The 18,396-nt window shown below is 56.2% G+C and overlaps 1 protein-coding gene across 1 annotated transcript in view; it reads right to left on the bottom strand.

Moving 5' to 3' along the window:
- Nucleotides 1–3,357: 3,357 nt before the first annotated feature.
- Nucleotides 3,358–18,396, bottom strand: part of AJAP1 (adherens junctions associated protein 1) — a 48,672-nt gene continuing 33,633 nt past the window's right edge. Inside the window, exons 4-6 of the mRNA XM_064470206.1 lie at nucleotides 17,067–17,309; nucleotides 15,497–15,627; nucleotides 3,358–10,034 (exon numbers count right to left, since the gene is read on the bottom strand). Coding sequence (XP_064326276.1) covers nucleotides 15,555–15,627; nucleotides 17,067–17,309 — 316 coding nt within the window. The 3' untranslated portion in view covers nucleotides 3,358–10,034; nucleotides 15,497–15,554. The remainder of the gene's footprint in view (nucleotides 10,035–15,496; nucleotides 15,628–17,066; nucleotides 17,310–18,396) is intronic.

The following is an 18,396-nucleotide window of genomic DNA, read 5'->3' on the forward strand; positions in this document are numbered from 1 at the left end:
GGAAAAAAATGCTCTCTCAGCGCTCGTCATTTTCTGGGGGAGTGCATCGTGGCCAAATGCTGAGATGCGAGCCCCGCCGCCTCGGCAGCACGCCCCGCCGCAGGGGCTGCCGGGGGCTTGGCACGAGGCCGGGGCGGATAACCCATGGTCTGCTTCAGCGACTGGTGACAGCGGTAATGAACCCCTTCGCGTTGCAGCGGAACTTTTTGATGAATCAAATAATACCAATTGCAATAAAAGGTTTTGTTCAGCCCAAAGTCCAGATGCATTTGGGCCGCACCGCCCGCCGTGAGCTGGACGCACGCTGGGGGCTGGTACCTGTCAAGGGAGGGGGGAGGCTGGGGGTAGGGATGAGCTGCTGGCCCAGCTCATCTGCCAGTGTCCCCTCCTCCCTGCCGCAGAGCCACCCTGCCTCCGGCCATGGGCCCCCACGCTCGGCCCCATCCCTGCTCCCCCCCACGGGGAACCGATGGCACTTAGAGGGGGTGTGAAGCACGGGGATCTTGGCTGTGAGACCCATCAGCTCGGATGATGTACTTCAACTTTTAATAAGAAATAGCACTCAATATAGCACATTTCCAGCATTTATTGAACTGAAGTGCCTTCTACTGCTTCAGTGCTGAGCCCTGAAGCCTGTCCTGGATGATTTAAGAATGATCCATCTGGAAAATGATGCAGACAATTTGTTACATCCAGCCAGAGAGCCATAGAAACCACAATAACAAGCTTAAATGATTTCAGCATCGCTAAATCATCCAGTCCCAGCCAATCTTCCTCAAAGCCACCGCCGAGGTGGGGTCACCGCATCGCACACGGCTCCTCTTCCCGAGGCCGATGTTCCTCCTGCAGCCCAGCCTGGTGCCGGCGGCCCGGCTCCTCACGCACGTCTTGCAGGACACGGGAACGCCGGCATGACGGGTTCCCCACAGCGAGGGGACCCCTTTCCACCTCCCCCTTCTCATCCCTCTCCCTACCCCCCAAAATCCCTATTTGCAAATAAGACCCGCTTAAAACAGGCTTTCTTGGCGGGCTCCTCCTTCTGCAGGCAGCATTGTTGCATGTTGATGGTTACTACCTAGCCCTGGATAAATCAGGGCTTCGGTTTTCGAAATAGCGTGTTGATTGATGCTTAAAATATCTCCAGCAATTACTTCGCCCCGGTATAATTATAATAATTAAACTTGGATAATGCTTAGTCCTACTTTTTAACAGAACTGTGTGCTGCAGCATCAGTGCACTCGCGTTTTGTTTCCAGCCTTGTTTTTCAGTCTCACCCCGCTGCTGGGCTGAAGCAGCGCTGAAGGGATGCAGAGGTGGCTGCCTCCAGCGCTGAGAAGGGGACGGTGACCCAGCCAAGGTCCCTCTAGCCCCAGGGACTGCTCGAGGCACCGTTTAACCCGGGGCACGGCAGGCGGTGCCTGTGCCCTGGTCCTCACCACATGGCAGGGTGAGTAGCAGGAGGGGATGCTCCTGGCTCCACGCCGGGGGCGATCGGGGCTGGAGGGGGGCCGGCTCTGCGGGGATGCAGTTTTGGCCGGTTCTTCCCCTTGGCTGCAATGCAGAAAGCTGAGCTCGCCCGGCTGGGCAGGAGCTCCCATGGCGATGGTTTTTCATGAAGCAGGAGAAGTCACCCAAATAGCAGAGCAGCGAGGAGCTGATGCCTGCTCCGGCGGCTGTGCCAGCTGCCCGCGGCCGTCAGAGGTTGCGATCTGTGCGAGCAAAGCACACAAATCTGTGCAGCACCCACCCGCCTGAGCCGCACGGCTCCTCCTCATCCCCCCCATCCCCTCTCCCACGCTGCACAGCTCAGCACAATATTTCTCCTCTGTGCTCCCAGCAGTGACACTTGCAACAATTCAAGCTGGCGAGTACGTTTCCGGCTGTGATAAATAGCAGGGAAAGGAATGAGATCCCAACACCGTATTTCATGCCCTGAAATCCCACTTGTATCTGGAAATGAACAGAGCTCTCTGGCTGATATATGCAGCTCCAGGGCCATTCGCATCCTGTTAGCTTGTACACATTGTCACGGTGATTTAAACTGGCAATTTGGCCCTAAAATGAAGAGCATCTCACTTTGCCCCTTCCTATTTTCCTATGGATTTTCCCACAGAAGAGAGCTTTGGGGGAGGCTCTGGCCTGGCCGGGGCCGGGCGGCACCTCGGGTCCTCATTTCCACGTACCGTCAAGCCTGACACGGAGAGCTGCGAAGGGTCCCGGCGCCGCGGGAAGGCCGCCGCCACAGCCTGGAAACGAAAGCAGCCGGCGGCTGTGCTGAGCTCCACCTTCTCAGGCCACCCCTCTTCAAAGCCAACGCAGCCGCTGAAAAAGGCTTTCTTCCTCTTTCGAGGCCAGGCGGCGTTTTGAAGAGCCGCAGCCACGCTGTCCCACAGCGATGGGGATGGGGAGGACACCGGTGGGAGCACGGGGGGCTCTGGAAGGTGCCCCTGCTGCCGGCAAGCTCTGAGAGAACCACCTCTGTGCGGTGCCCGGGTCCCCACGTCCGTGGGTCTGTCCGGCGAGCAGAGTGAGGCTGTGCCATAGCAGGGCCAGCCCCAGCGTGAACCGTCGTTGCCCAATCCAACCCAGATTTGCACAGGAGAAATACCATGTTAATACACATCTGCTCAGAGCATCTTCACGTAGAATGTGTACTTGGGTTAAGCGATTCCGTAACGCCGCTTACCTTATTGCATAGGTGGTTTTTTAAAACATCATTAGTGATGTTCAATTAACTCCCTAACTGTCCTATTAAAGGGCTTCCCTCTTTCAACTGCGTCATCCCAACGCACACGCGCGGGTCTCCCCGAGCTCCCAGTGACACCGGGTGAGCCCGGGGACCCGGCATGCAGCTCTGCCACAGGGTCTGGAGGCGGGCGCTGCCGGGGTCGGGGGCCTGAGGGGATGTCCGAGACCCTTCTCCAGGGATGAAGGCACGGCCCGAGGGTTGCGCAGCTGGGGGACAGGGTGATTTCTCCCGGGAAGCCCCTGGGAGCCTTCTTGCCGAGGGGTCTCCCCTCCTGGCCCCCGAAACGACCCCATCCCCTCCCCGGTGACCACGGCCGCCGCACGGAGGAACCCAGTCACCACCTGGCTGCGCAGTTCTCATATCAGTTTTAATAGCAACATCAGAGTACTAAATATACACAGGGAAATCGGTATAGGGTGGCATTTACAGTGCTTCCAAATACACAGCTTCGAAGTACAGAGACAAATTAAAAACCACTCGGGAAGAAAACAGTTCTCGCCTGCGTGGCCCCGCGGGCAGCCGGCGCCCCGGCACCCCACCGTCGCCCCGGGGGAGCCGCGGTGCCGAAAGGCGGCGGCCGCTTCCACCGGCGGCAGCGTCAAGCGCTGGGCTGGCCGGCCGCGGCCAGGGCTGCCCGTGCCCAGGGCGCCTGCAGGAGCATCGCACACGTACGCGCTGGATGTCTCACGGTGCAGGGCTTTCCCGGGAAAACAAAGGAGTACTTGGTGATGTAAAACCGGTTACAAAGTAAAAGCTGTCTCATGTTAGAAAACGGTTTTTGGCAAAATAAAAATAAAGTGTAAACTTCACTGTACATGTCCTATCAAACAAAAAAATAAACCCCTTGGAACCTAAAATAGAAGAATCTGGGTCAGAAATCTGTGCCCTTAGTGTACATTTTTTGTGCAACGTATACTTTTTCTCAAAGTAAATATTATCTCCACTCGTGACACTATTAAAAATGTACCTACAAATGCTGAGAATAATTCTTAAAAATGTGTGAGAAGCGTTACATGAGATCTGGAGACCAAACCCATGGACTTCTGAAATGGTGAGGGATTTCTTGCTGGTTTTGAAAAAATCGCTTACAGATTTTATACCTGGTTGAATGAAAATTCCAACCACATTCATCCTGAAATGGGTGGGCTGAGATAGTATATATATATTTTTGTTCTATTTTATTTTAATTTTTTTTACAAAATATATAATATGTGTAGAATATCTACTATTTAACTACCATTTTAGCTGAACTACCTTCCTTCGCAACGAGCTGCCGATGGAGAAGAGGTAACCCGAAATCCGCCCCCGACACTCTCCCGCCCCGGTTTTGCCGCTGCTGCTCCGACCCCCCGACGGCGGCGATGGAGGCTGGAGAGCCCCGCGGAGCGCGCCCCCCGCACGGCCTCGCCGCCGCCGCGGGCTGCCCGTTTCCCTCGCTGGGAAGACAGAATGAAGGTAAATGATCAGATCTGGAGAGACGGGCAGCCGCCCGGGACCCCTCCGCCCTGCACGCCCGGGAGCGCCCCGGGACGGAGCCGCCCTCGGGACGCCCCAGCCCGCAAAAATCAGGGACTTGAGCGCCAAACCCCGGCGATCTGCCCGCTGTACCCGGCGGGGCGGTAGCGTGGTGGCTCGGACCAGAGCCCCAGACCAGCTTAGCCTGGCGCAGAAAAGAGCCCACCAGCACCGGGTGCAGCGAGCAGCCCTGCCCGCAGCCCTCGCCCAGGGAGTCACGCCGACTCCCCCGCTCGGCAGGAGCAGCGAGTCCTGCAGCCTCTGCCCGGCGGTTGCAATGGGTTTTGGCAGAGGAGAGGTCCCGCACAGCCCCGGGAGGTCTGGGCTTGCTGCAGGGCCCGAGGAAGAGGCAGCCCCTCCTCTGCCGGAGGGAGCGGAGCAGCCGCCGTCCCGGCCCAGGAGCAGCCAGCTTTGCCGGCTCCCCGCAGAGCCTGGCGGTGAGAAGGGCTCGTCCCAAGCCACCCTCTCCCTACGACTGAGCCACAAGCAACACACAGGCACACCGCTACAGGTCTGGGGCATTTGGCAGCCTTTCGGCAGCTGCGATGCATTTCTTAGTAATTACTAAGGGGCTAAGAAATTCATAAAATGAACTGAAAAGAAACGAGAAGCAGCTAGCTGGAAGTCTATGGCAAAGCAAGGAGCAAAACTTTTTTCTTCCAAGCTGCCAGATGCGCTGTGAAACAAAACACAGTCAAAAGCTCACTTTTTCCAGGGAAAGGGCGCTCTGGAAACACAGTTTTGCTAGGCGGTGGCGGACGCCGGGCTGCAGTTGCTCTCCTGGGTTTACTACACATCCATCGAGCCCCACCACACGCGTGCCCGCGACTCCCCGGCACGGCCCCAGAGCGAGGTGGCCGCCCCAGGCACAGCGGGGAGGTTCACAAGGGACGGTCACCACCCCGCTGCTCGCACGCCATCGCTCAGCCCAGCGCAAGGCAAATGACGCCGCCCAGAGCACAGGGCCGTATTTCACGGTGGAACATTTCCTGCTACCTGCGCGATGCTATTGGGCTGGAAAACGAGCTCGACTTCTGAAGGACAACAGAAAAATCCCTAAATCTCCAAAGGCGACCAAGTCCTTTCTGTCCCCACACAGGAGCAAGACGCCGCTGCTCAGGCCAATTCAAAGTACCTGTTGGCTCGAGCGTTTGCAAAACCTCCCGGTATTGCTGAACAAGCTTTGGGCTGGCTCGAGCCACGAAAACCGGCGCAATTCCCACAAACCCGGCACAATTCCCACCAGCTCAGGATGAAGCTTTGTGTCCAGGGCAGGGCAGCGGTGGAAGAAGCCCATCTAGAGCCATCACCTGTGGCTGCAGCAGCCGAAAGACCTCGGGGTGAGACAGCATGGCTGCAACGTGGCAAAGCCCATGAGGGAACGTGCCTGCAAACGCCACGCCTGCCTCCTTTTCCCCAGTGTAAAAGACCTGCTCAGTCCGTCTATTCCACTAAAATACTGCTCTATGTTTTAATTTCTCATTTCTTCTTCTTTTTTTTTTTTTTTTTGGCTTTCATCAATGGTAGGGAACAAAATAACCACAGTTCATTTCTCTTTACTACGACAGGCACTGGGATGCTAGGATCCTGCCTCATAAATCACCGCATTTGCAGCTCTGGCCCTTCCCTTCTCCCGTCCCTCCTTTCCTTCCTCCTGGCAGTTATCCCTTGTTGGTGTGCTTGGCATGCATAGGGATGGGAGGGTTTGTTTCTCTGATAAAGTGCAAGTGCTGTTGGTCCTTATAAATAAGGGAAGATTGTGCATCTACTTTTGTTCCCTGGTTCACCGCTCAGCTCTCGGTGACCAGGACGTGTCCTTCTGCAGACTATGTGGAAAGCTCATGCAAGTCCTGCCGTCAGAAACCTGCTCCCGTCGCCTGGGGTCAAAGCTATTTGCCTTCATTCTCTCTCCCTGACACACACACACATTCACACACACACGCTTCCCCCTCCTCACCCCCAGCTCCGCGGGGAATCTCCCAGGAGCCGGGTGCCGGGCTCAGCGCGGGGCACCTCTCCATCACCGGCACCGGCGCTGCCCAGCCCCCTGCTCTGTCCGACGACTGCCCTTCAGGCAGCGGGTTCCATACATGCAGAAATACAGAACGATGCTTCAAACGCTCCGGAACGAGGGAGTTGAAATATATTTTATGATGCCAAATTGCTATCGAGATTACACAGGAATACCCACAAGAACTACCGGGTGCAGCCAGCACATACAAATAAATAGGAAGATCAACGGGTGAAGCACAACAGACGCGGCTCCCGAGCTGGAGTGGATTGATGCCAGCGAAGTCAAACAAAGAAGAATTCAAATACCAGGCCAGCAAGGGTAATTTGCAGGGGCTGCACCGTTTACATCAGTAAAACACAAAAGCCCCAGTATATGGAGATGACAGATCGCCCTGGAGTAGTTGCTTGGAACCCGCGCTGCTTGCATGGGTTTTGGCTGCTCTAGCAGAGCCCCGGGGGCAGCAGCACCCAGGGTGCTGCCCGTGCACCCACTGAGTGGGGCATTGGGAATCCAGACGAGGAAACAAGCTGCCCTTTTAACTGCACCCCGCTGCAGCCCAAAGCCCCCCGCAGCGTGCCCGTGAGACTGCCAGGACCCCACGCAGCACCGCTGCGCCTCCCCGTTTTGGGGCAGACCCCTGGGGCAGCCCGAGGGCAAACACACCCTGCGTTTCCCAGGGAAGGCTAAAGCTTCGGGGGGTCGTTCCCCCAGCGAGACACTGCCCCTGCCCTGGAGCTATCCCGGGGAGGCATCCCACCCAAGGGCCCGGAGAGCTGGACATGAGAGCCGCCAGCAGACACCCCTCTGCCCAGCGCCCAGCCCCGTCGTGGAAAGGTTTGATCTCGTGAAACACAAAAATAAAGAGCAGGCTGCTCCGCTGCAGAAGCCTAAGGGGATCCAGCCCTGCTGAACACCCGCCAACACCAAACCCCAGTCCCGGCGACGCACTTTGCTGCCGCTTGAGCCCACCCAGCTCCGTGCTCACGAGAAGCCACCTCTGCAGAAGGCAGGGCCAGAAACTTGGCCAGGAGCAAAAGGGAGCCCCCTCCTCCTCTGCAGCTGCCGGCTGGCAGCGACCCCAGTGCAGAAGCACCCAAGCCGACGCTCGAGGCTCATCGGAGTTGCAGGGAGTGTGCCGATGCCTTCGGAGGTGTTTGGTTCAAGTCTGCACGTAATCGTCAGACCTGGCAAGGAAGACATCTTCCCGGGGCAGCCTCCAAAAATTTGGGAAAAAATAAAGCAGACTGCGCAATTCCATCAAGGAAGGACAGAAAAGGGTATGGAAACAAAAGACCACACACGTGGCTATGCGCAATACCAGAAGTTTCTGCTTCTTTTTTTTCCTAACTGCACGCTCATTATAGTAAAGAAACGGAGCTGAATAATTAGTGGATGAGTAGAAACGTGTATCTGGACAACTCTAAAAAATTGCTAATATTTACGAAGGGCAGTTTACAAAAAGAACTGGAGGACTTTGGTCTGAACGCTGCTGTCGTTCCCACCCACACAACGTCGAAGCAACCCAACCAAGACCCATCTCGGCATTTGATGGGAAGCAGACCCTCACACGAAGCCGTACGCTGCAGTTGCCCAGGAGCCCTCTGCAAGCTTTGCCTTGGCATGATCTAACGTGGGCAAGCCTGGGCTTGGATCAGGGCATGTGTCAAAGAGCAGAAGCAAACCGTGGCGAGACACTGGGCAGGCTGGAGACCCTAGCCCGCTGCCACCCCCCCCCCACCGCCTGGCTCTCCCAGCTGCGCCGCTTTGGAGGGGCACGGCACGGCACGGCACGGACTGCCGCAGCAATGGCAGCACCCAACTCCACGGAAAGACTTGGACACAGGGGCTTGCAGGTAGGCCGGCGTGCTCGGCAGCACCCACCCGAAACACCCACCCCAGCAGGAGCTGGATGGGCGATGGGACATGTTTCCAGAGCAACACACCAAACTGGAGCCAGCGGAACCGTACTTCCCTGGCAAAATTCCCTTTTTAATACTATTAAATGATCCCCGTGATTGTGGACGGCCGGCTGCACCTTCTCCTGCCATGGCACACCCGGCCAAGACCATGAGAGCAAAGGAAGAGGCTCCCTGGAGCTCGCTGGCCTTGGGCTGGGTCAGGAGGCAATTGGCTTGTTCCTCTCTTGTCTTTCACAAAGGGCTAAGCAAGCTTTGGTGTCGTGGTCAATTTAGAAGCCTTTTTTTTTTTTTCAAAAAAACCCTCCCACATCCCACTCCTGAAATTTGCCTCTTCTGCCATGAGAGGCCCATCCTTTGAAAATCCACGCCCAAGACCCGAGGCGTCACGCCTAATACAGCGGGGACCGCAGCTCTGCGAAACAAAAGGCAGACGTGCAGGCTTTTGGGCTTCTTTCTCTCTACCTTGATGATGGATCGGGCTACAAAAGTCTGGAAATACCCTTCGCCACCACCTCGAGCTGCTGCAAGCTGCCAGGAGCCAGGGGAGCTGCCTGCTGCACGCCCCCCGCTCGCCCTGCCCCGCGCCGCCGTCGGCTGCTCTGGGAACACAGCGGTGCACGAGCACCGTCCCCGACTCGGGCCGTGGGGAGCGGGAGCAGGGTCCGCCCCGCGCACGCGGCGTCCCGCGCCGGGGAAAGGCGGCTTGCGACGGCCGAGCGCCCTGCGAGCGCCGGGGCCGCCGGGAGCCCCTCGGCTGCCCGCTCCCCTCGCCGCGGCGTCGCGCTTCTCTGACCTCCTACAGCAGGAATGCACTTTGTGAACTTGGCCCAGACGCATCCTTCTACCTGTAATCCCAGCCCGCTTCCGTTCTCCTTTCGTTCCAGACCAGCCTCCAGAGCGCTCCGCCACCCCTTCCAGAGCTGGAGGAGCCGCGGGGCAGCGCAGCTGCGCTCCTCCTGGTTTTCGGAAGCCTCTCCCCTGCTCCCCGCCAGCAGCCTGCCGTGCCGGCAGCGCGGCGCGCACCGACGCCGGCCCCGGCCGGGCCCTACCGCCCGCTGCTGCGCTCCAGTCACGTTGCCACCGCTGGAAACGCGTTTCCAAAAAGAACCAAAACTATATATATATATATGTATACATACATATATATGTTTATACATACACACACACACGTATATATATGTATATATGTCTACCTATATATACACATATAGGTTTGAAAGGCAAGCTGCCAAAGTAGAAAACATCGGTTCACCTAGTTTGTATTATGCACGTTAAAGAAATGAGACTTTTAGCCCATGACATCTTCTTTAAAAATGAGTATTTAAGATCTTCAAAAATTGCTACAGTACAAAAAGTGTTTGTGTGTGTATATATATATTTTCTCTCTACATATACCGTATGTATGTATGCGTATGGACCGGCGTGAATGACCCCACCAGAAGAGACACCCCACTCGTCCTCCACAACGTTTCTAGGCGTTACCGACTTAGCTTCGGCTTCTCGCGAAGTCTTTGCATCAGTACATGGCACATAATGGTATTATTGGCACAGGTTCAGAGTCACAGTCCACGTCCAGGCTCCAGGCGCTCAGTCCTTCCCTCTCAGTCCCTCGCCGCCTCCTCTTCCTCCATGGGATTCTTTGCTCACACGTTTTTCTTTCTCTTCTCCAAAAAACACACTCTTTGAGAAACGCAGTTACCTATAGGCGTGTTCATTTTTATAAAAATATATTTGGCCCATAGAATGCTGCTCTTTGAGTCTCCTACTGGTAAACAGAAATGGTAGGTACAGGTAACCCATTATTTTTTATATTTTTTACAGGTTCACCAATGGAATCCTGTTAAGGACGAGAAGAAAAACAAAAATTAAATCATGACAGGGAAACGCACCGCGACTCGCTTCGCCTCTTCGATGCCCCCCAGGAGCCCGGAGGCTTCCCCCTCCTCCCAGCAGCGGCACCGCAAGGGCTCGGGCGAGCATCCCGGGGGAGCTGGGCACGGAGGAAGCGGGGTGTCAGTGACCTCCCCCCCGGTTGCCAGTCTGCATTTAGGCCTGTGACCACTACTTCTGCCTCCCTGCGGGAGCCCCAGCCGTGTTTCGTGGGGCAGCCTTCCGAATGGGGATGCACGCGTTGGGACGGGGATGCTTTTGGCGAGCGGTGGGAGCGACTAAGAGGCTTTGGTGTGCCTTACTGCACACTTTCATCTTCTCGGGGCGTTTTGCAAGGCGTGATTTAGTTCTGAGCATCGTTGTGTTCTGGAGCAGCAAGTGCTCTGGCAGATGAGAAGACGATGATGAGTACTAACAAGATTTTCTAAAGTTAAATGCCCTAAAGAAATCAATAGAGAATTGGTTAAGCATCAAAAACAGAGATCCTATTGAAGTTCTTCTTAAGCTATTTATTTGCCGTCTTCTGAAATCTCTCTCACTATGTAATTTTTAAACCTTTATGCAAAGACAATTACGCCCCATCATGAGCATGCGGCCACTCGCTTCATGTATACGTGACTTCACGTGTAGCGATATGTGCCGTAACACAGCTAAGCCCGCCTGAGACAGCTGCCCATGAGCGGGCTTTATATACGGCAGATACATGGGCAGCGTGTGCACAAGTGCTGCCTACCGCGTGCTCGCGACGCGTATGCCCTAATCTACGCTACGGCCTCTGACTAGCTGGTTATCAGCGTCTAGACATGCGATATGCTTTGTGTTCAAGGGTTCTCTCCTCAACGTTATTTTTAAGCAAGATGCCCAATATATACCATCTCCAAGAACAACACTGAAGTCTTAATTAGCGAGACAGATTTTACAGAGCCCTTAATCTCCTGCACCGGGGCTGTGTTGGGACTGCTGTTATTCCTCCGAAGACAAGCCTGGATTTTTTATGATGACTCATTATCTGTTAATGTTAATACAAACCATTTGCTGTTGTTAGGCAGAACGGGGCCATCACAGCAGCTGCTCGCCGTGTTCAAAGCACGGAATTACCATACAATACTGTAAATTTTAACTGCCTCCTGCAAAAGCTGGGGTCAGATCAATGTTACCGTACCAGTACGATTTTCAGGTCTCAAATCGCCACTTCCCCAACAGCGATGGTGAACATTTACATAGTTCTGGATGAATACTACTTAACGCATGCACTGCAGGATGTAAAATTTATATTGTATTCCAAATAGCCTCTTTGTGCAAAGTAGGTCAGTGCTTGATCAACCTTACAGATTTTTGTATAATCTCATTCCATGGGGTTTTTCAGTTAAAGAGAGCGGGATTAAGGACAAGAATAATGCGAAATCTCAAACTTCATTTCAGAAAGCCCCAAAGCCAGTCGGAAATCAAACCAAAACAGCCACAGTTTGCTGTGGTGCCTGGCCAAAGCCACTCGAGTCTTCAGCAAATTCACCTTTTGGTTTGCAAAACGGTGGCTGTTCCTGCCTCTGTCCTCGGCGCCGCGTCTCCTCCATCACCTGCCGTGACCGGGGCACTGAGAGTTTTGCTTCCTCTACCTCCACACAGATAATTCTCCAGCGAGTTGCCTGGCCCAAATGCTTCAGTTGCCCGCTTTACTCTTCACCTAAGCCAGCCCTGGGCCACGATGCTGCTTCTGCATCCTCACGCCGGGCTGCCTGGCCGGGCCAGGTCCTCCGTTTGCAGGAGCAGCTAACAGGCTGCTTGCTGCCTTGGGGTGACATCCACCCACACCCAGCGCTCCAGCCAGGCCAGCCCGCCAGCGGAGGCGATCTGCTGGAAAGCTGCTCACCGCCGGCGACGTCCCCGCTGCTGGGAGGGCCAGCGCCCCGGCAGGGACCGCACCGGCGGCACAGGAGCCCTCCCCGTCACTCCCGTTGGCACGGGATGCATCTGGCCCCAGGAAATAGCTTCAACATCTGCTTGCTGCGTAACTGGGTGAGTCTCGCCAGGTTTCCTGACACAACCTCGGTGCTGCCTGCGGCAATCCAGGCTGGAGACTGCTCTGCTCCCTGCAAACCACTCGGCCCAGCCTTACGATGGCACCGTCAAGTGCCAGGCCGCCATTCAGGCAGCACGACAGCTGGTACCCGCACAGCGCCGATGGGCTGCAATACCTAAAGCCCGCATTAAACTCCAACCAGCCTGATGGTGCTCATCTAGTCGAAGTGTCCGCACACCCTCCCTGCCCTGCCATCCCTGTCCCTGGCCACATCGTCCGTCTTGTGCCTCCAGCTCGGACTCCGCACGTTCAGTAGTACTAATTTGCTTATCAGACAGCTAAAAGCTGTGAAGCGCCATCGGTTAAAACTTGTAAAGTGCTTTGAGCCGTTCCTAGGAGAGAGTCTTCTGGCGCAGAGACCGGGACAGCATCTGACCCCTCCCGGTGCGTGGCTGTGCGCCCACAGAGTGGGGAGAGCCCCCCACCCTCCGCTCGCCCTGGCCGCAGGGGTGCCCCCCTCGTGCCGCCCGCTGTCCCCTGCGCACGCTGGGAGAAAGGGGCTGGGAAGAGAAAGCCGCGTGTAATCCCTCCAGCCAGGAACCTCCAATTGCTCTAGAGCATCCTTTCCACCTCTGCCGAGATGCAGCAGGTCAACATCAACTGTCACCTCCAGGCTACGCTGCTGCTGCTGTAAAAGGCAGCCAGAAAATGGCCAGCTCTCCAGAAGAGGTACAGCCCAAAGCGGCTGCATCTCCTTCTCCACCAGCCTCTCCTCTAGAAATGAGAGATGGAAAGGCATCCTCAGTCCCACGGCTCCTCCTGCCCTGAGCAGCATCTGCCCGGTAACAGCACACGGCAAGACGACGACAGGGCAGCTCATCTCAACGCCATCTGCTCTGGGAAGGTTTTACCTTACACAGTGACACGTGGAACCTGAAACACCCATTTTGTCCGTGGGATGTCCCACCCGGCACATACGCACTCACGCAAAACGCTGTTTGCGTGGGGTAGCGACGCACCTCGCGACCGCAGGCCTCGGGGACGGTACGGGGAGCCGCGCTGAGCGCCGCGGGCTGCGGGGACAGCCACGCCGCGCCGCCGCGCCGAGCAAAGCCCGCGCGGAAGACATGCACGTCGTGACCCTGGCAGCTCCTCGCTCTGACAACCGTGCCCTGGCAGAAGATGTAGGCAAATGCGCATGGGAAATAGTACAGTGTGGAAAAAATATTAAGCGGCCTTTTTTGAGCTTCTAAAGGATTTGGGTTGACCCCATTTTGGGACGAGGGCAATTCCTCCTGTTATCTGTGCCGTGGTGACATCCTCCGCCCTACTGGTAGGGATCCATGGCAATCACCTGGGTTTTACTGTCATGTGCCACTTATGCATGTGTATTCTGGAAATCCCCTGGTGCAAATGCACATGTACACATGCAGAGAAAAGTCTTCTGATTAATCTCATTTTGTTAACATCAGTGAAACCAAACATCAGCTTCCAGAACTGTATAAATAATTGAAACACTATTATGGAGCTAATGCTCCAGGTACAACTCGGATAGATTTTTCCAGAGCGCATCAATACGTGTTTTATGGATTCCAGGGAAACAGGTCAATGAGAATTTCAAGGATTCAATAAGGCATAATGGCCCAGCTTTGGACTATTTACATAAACGTATGGAGGCGGTCACCTCCAGGGCATGGTCTTTGGCACAGAGCTTCACGGGACCTCGGGCAGGAGCCGTGAGAATTGCACAGGCTTCCCATAGTGGGGGACGGCTCAGAGCTGCTCGTTCTGCTTCCCTCTAGTTCAGGCACGAGAGCTGCTGATGGCGTCCAAGTGTGACTGGCTCGGGGTTTGTGCTGGTTTGTTTTTTTTAAAAAAATCATTTTAGCCAACGGACGGACATCACAAACTGCAAAGCTCAGGGTGGAAAAGGTACAGTGGATTATTGCTGTTTGCTTTCTGAAGCTAGCATCCGCACGTGCTGTGGAAGAAGACCCCGCAGAACCCCTCTGTTTATCCTCCAGCTGCCCTTGCTCGCTAACACCAGCTCTCTGGCCGGGTACCTTCACACTTTGTCCTCCCGAGGCAGCAGCCACAACAGAAGAGTCAGAGAAATAATGAGAGAACATGAATAGATGGGGAGTGAGAGCCTTTTAAATGTAATCATAAAGCCCCTCCAGCCAGGAGAGGCTCTCGGTGGGCGGAGAGGCAGGTGGGCAGGCGAAGGAACCCTTGCTTTCTGCTTTCTGCCCTCCGCTGCGCAGGCAGGCAGGTGCCCACCTCACCTGGCCTGCCCAGACACAGCCAGCCCCCAGCACGGCCGAGACCATTAACTTTTTATTCCCTTCCATTCTAATCTAATTATATTTCTGTGTTCAATAGCTGAGCATAATGTTAAACACGCTATTCCGAGTAAGCTGCAGTGAGGGAAGGCTGGAAATTTCATTTACACTGAATATATGATTCATTACAGCAGGGACGTGGGACAGACCAATTAATTCACCTGAGCGCACGGCTGGAACGGGCACCGCTGCCCCACGGCGAGCTGGCGTACCGTGAACCCTAACCGCTTTTCCTGCCACCGCTATCGGCCGTGCCACCTTCAAAAGCAATACAAGGAGGTGAAAATGGATCGAGCCAACTCAAAAAGGAAAAAAAAAAAATCCCCAGACAACGTCCTGCTGAAACCAGCACAACATCGTTGTACTCCTTCGGTGGCAGCAGTAGCCGAGGCGTGAACCCGGCTGCCGGGGACTGTGCACATGGGCTTGCAGACTCGGCTTCCTGCAGAGCAGAGGAGGGCACGGGAGGAGGAGGAGGAGGAGGGGGGGGCATGGCAGAAGGGGAGGACCCCAACACCCTCGCAGCAGGAGCATGGAAGGGTTGATGACAGCAAATATCATCAAATGAGCTTTCGGGTACCGATGGAGTGTGCATGTCGGATGCGTGACCCTTGAATGAGATGGGCTGTCCATCATGCAACGAGAGGTTAATTACAGATCAGGCCATTTCATGGCATGGAAATGACTATTGCTTGTTGAGGTTTTAGAGGTGGGCTGGAACCACGAGATCAGGCGAAAGTTCAAGGCTGCCCCAGGAAGCCTTCGCTCTCAACTCCACATCCATCCCAGTCCCTGACGTTTAGCTCATGCCCATCTATAACTCACCTCCGTGGAAAAGCCATTTTGGTACCCAACGTCCCATCCAGGGTGGGAGACGTGTCCCGCCATCCTGGCCGGGTGAGCCACCCTGCTCGGGCCCGACGTCCCAAAAGGAGCGCGAGCGGGAGGATGGCACCAGGCAGGGAAGAGAGTGGGCGCTCATGGGCAGGGGATGATGGGCACGGGATGGCGGACACGGGATGGACGCGGTGGGAGCGCGGTACGTACCAGGAAACAGCCCGATGGCGTCTGCCCTGCCCCCAGAAGTCAAACAGGCTTCGGCCAGTCAGCAGGAGATTTCAAACCATTTCTCAGACACAAAGGCCACAGGAATAAGATGCCGGTCAGAAGAAGAGGGTCTGCAGTGAGCAGAAAAAGGGGCTTGCACATGCTGGCATGTAACACACAAGGAGCAAGCCGAGGTGGCCTGCCCCAAAAATCAGCTTTTTTTTGGGGGGGGGGGAGAAAAAAATGTCTCTAAAGTAATGCTTTGAATGGACTTATTGGCCTTGGAAACCAGGGTGGTGCAAAGCAGAGGAAGAAGAGGGGCTGCAATATCGAATGCTTCTACCCCTGTGCGTGAGCACCTTTTAACGCAGCCAATCGCTCTGGGGATATCTGACCCCAAGTGGCAGCAGGGCGTCTCCTATCTGCCACCTCCCCACCTCTCCATCCCCCTGCTGCCGAACAGCAGCGCTGCCCCGCAACACCCGTCACGGGTCCCCGCGCGGCTCTGCCGGGCCCGTCGCCTGCACGGGGCCCTCCAGGCTGCCTGGAAACACGCTGAGGCCAACAGGGTCCCAGAAAGCATCACCTGAGGGCAGAAGAGCAAGGAAGCCCTTCGAGCCAGAACAAGGGCACCCCTGCGTCGCTTGGCCGGGGCTCACACCAAAACCAACGCACGCGTACGTTCAACGAAATGGTTTGAAAATCCCTGCCAATTCTTTGCCTTCCAAGATCTGAGGAAGCCCTGAAAAACATGAACTAGCAAAACCCCATGCGCACGCGGAAGATGACAGTTACAAAGATGTCTATTAAGCCGCTGCCTTCCAGGCTTCTGTCGTTCATGCAGGTGGACGTCAGCTGCGGGTGGCACGCATGCCACGGCCCAGCCAGGCTGCGTGGAGCACTAGCTGCTCATTTTCTCTCTCAAAATGCTCCTCCTGACTTTTCCTCCAGCTTTGACAGGGAACGTGCATTTGCTGCATGGTGAAACTGCAGCAGCGCCCAGTGAAAGGGCTCTGGGAGCCAGCCCAGGGCACGGGGAGGGGTCACTCGCCCAGCCCTCCCATCCACCTCCCTCCCCGTGCAGGCAAGGGGCACGCAGAGCGAGGGCTCGCATCTTTTACACCGCGCCGCCAGCTGCTGTTAAGCCCTCTTGTTAATGCATCATTATTTCACGCCAGACAAACGGTTCATTTGGCTCTCGCTGTCCGCTCCTCCATTAATCACCCTGCTTGTTCGCAACCCAGCAGCTCTTTCGATGCCACTTAGGAGGCAGCACGGATGCTGGAAGACGGATCCAGCAGCATTTACGTGCTGGCGGCGGCAGCCAAGAACTGAAAAACGTGCGGTGCCGACCGCTGCCAGGGCTTGCCGAGCCGCCTGTCCATCCTCACCGGGGGGGTGCGAGGTCCGGCGGCCGCGCTGCACCGAGCATCGCGGCGGCTTGGAGAGCCGGAGGAAGGCAGCTCCGCCACGTGCTCCCAGGACACCTCCCCGGGGAAGAGAGCGGGCAGCGGACCCCCGGAGCGGGACGGCGCTCCCAACCTGCAGGGAAACCGCGCCGCCGCCTCACCTGTTTCCATTGAAGGTTGTTTTATAATCCCCGGGCGAGCGCAACGCCTCCTCTGCGTAGACGGGCACGGGGGTCCGGACGCACTCATGGGAGCACTGCAGCGTCTCGTTGTAGGCGGTGAAGATGTCGAGGGTGCTGGGCACGCGGGCGGGGGCGAAGTCGGTCAGGTTCTGGCAGCTCTCCTCTTGCTGGTCCAGCTTGCGCTGGTGGCTGTTGCGCCGCGGGCGCCCGCTCTGCGCGCAGCTGGGGCGGCGGGGGAGAGAAGAAGGGACACGACGCACGGCGCGTCGCTGACGCTCGGCAGGGGAACGTGCATTATCGGCCATTAATTATACATCGCTCAGTACTAGATTAGAATTCAGGCACTTTGGAAAGATCAGCCACAATCAAGCAGTCATTTGGCTTGCCCTTTTTTTTTTTTTTTAAAAAGATCAGATTTAAATTTTAGATACAAGCTTTTTACCACCAGAGGAACTACTTAGCAGGTCGCACGTTTATACCTGCAGGAAATGAAAGCCTTTTTGTAAGTGAAAAGACACAGGGGAGGAACAATGAAGTTAAACCCTTTCTGTTTGGGAGGCACCAAAAGGTTTTAACTTAGTGGGATAAATAAGCTCAGAAACTGGTGTGACATGGCAGACACGTGCCCCCTCAGCCCAGCGATGGCTGGCGGGGCAGCCTTGCTCCCCCACCGGCCCCGGCGGGCTCCAACGGGACCTCGTGGCCGTGCAACGCTCCCGGCGCGGTGCATGCGAAACAAGGAGAACGCCAGCCAGCAGGAACCTGCCCCAGGTCAGGCTCTTCCCCTTTAAGGGTCTAGACGCTGATTTAATTAAGATGTACTTTTTTCTGAACAGGATTGACAGTGCCTATCATAATGCCGGAGTCGTGCAGGATGGCAGCTCCGGGGGCAGCGGGAGCTGGGGATGCTGGTGCTGCCTGCGGGGCCAGGCGTACGAGCTCCCCCGGGAGTGGCGCCGGCTGGGGCGGCAGCATCTGCCAGCAGCGGGGCACAGCCTGCTCCGCACCGGCTGATACAACTGAAAGAGACAGCCACTAAAACACCCGTCGGCTCCACCACGGCACGTCTGCAGAAGGAGTAATGACAAGAGGGACGCCTGCACGGCACGCAGCCATCGCTCACCCGTCCTGCCTGAGGGGGACAAGCGCCAGCCAAAGGACAGGGGCAGAGACCACGTCCCGTTCGGGGCTGGGGACTAAGCGTGTGGTCTAGGTCAGCTCCGCCACGGAGCCTGCACCGGAGGTAGCCCTACAGGCGGCGTGAAAAGCCAAAGCAGCCTGGCAGACGTTACAGCCGAGCAAACTCATC

The sequence above is a fragment of the Phalacrocorax carbo genome, chromosome 20 (genome assembly GCF_963921805.1).
Source record: "Phalacrocorax carbo chromosome 20, bPhaCar2.1, whole genome shotgun sequence".
Lineage (NCBI taxonomy): Eukaryota > Metazoa > Chordata > Aves > Suliformes > Phalacrocoracidae > Phalacrocorax > Phalacrocorax carbo.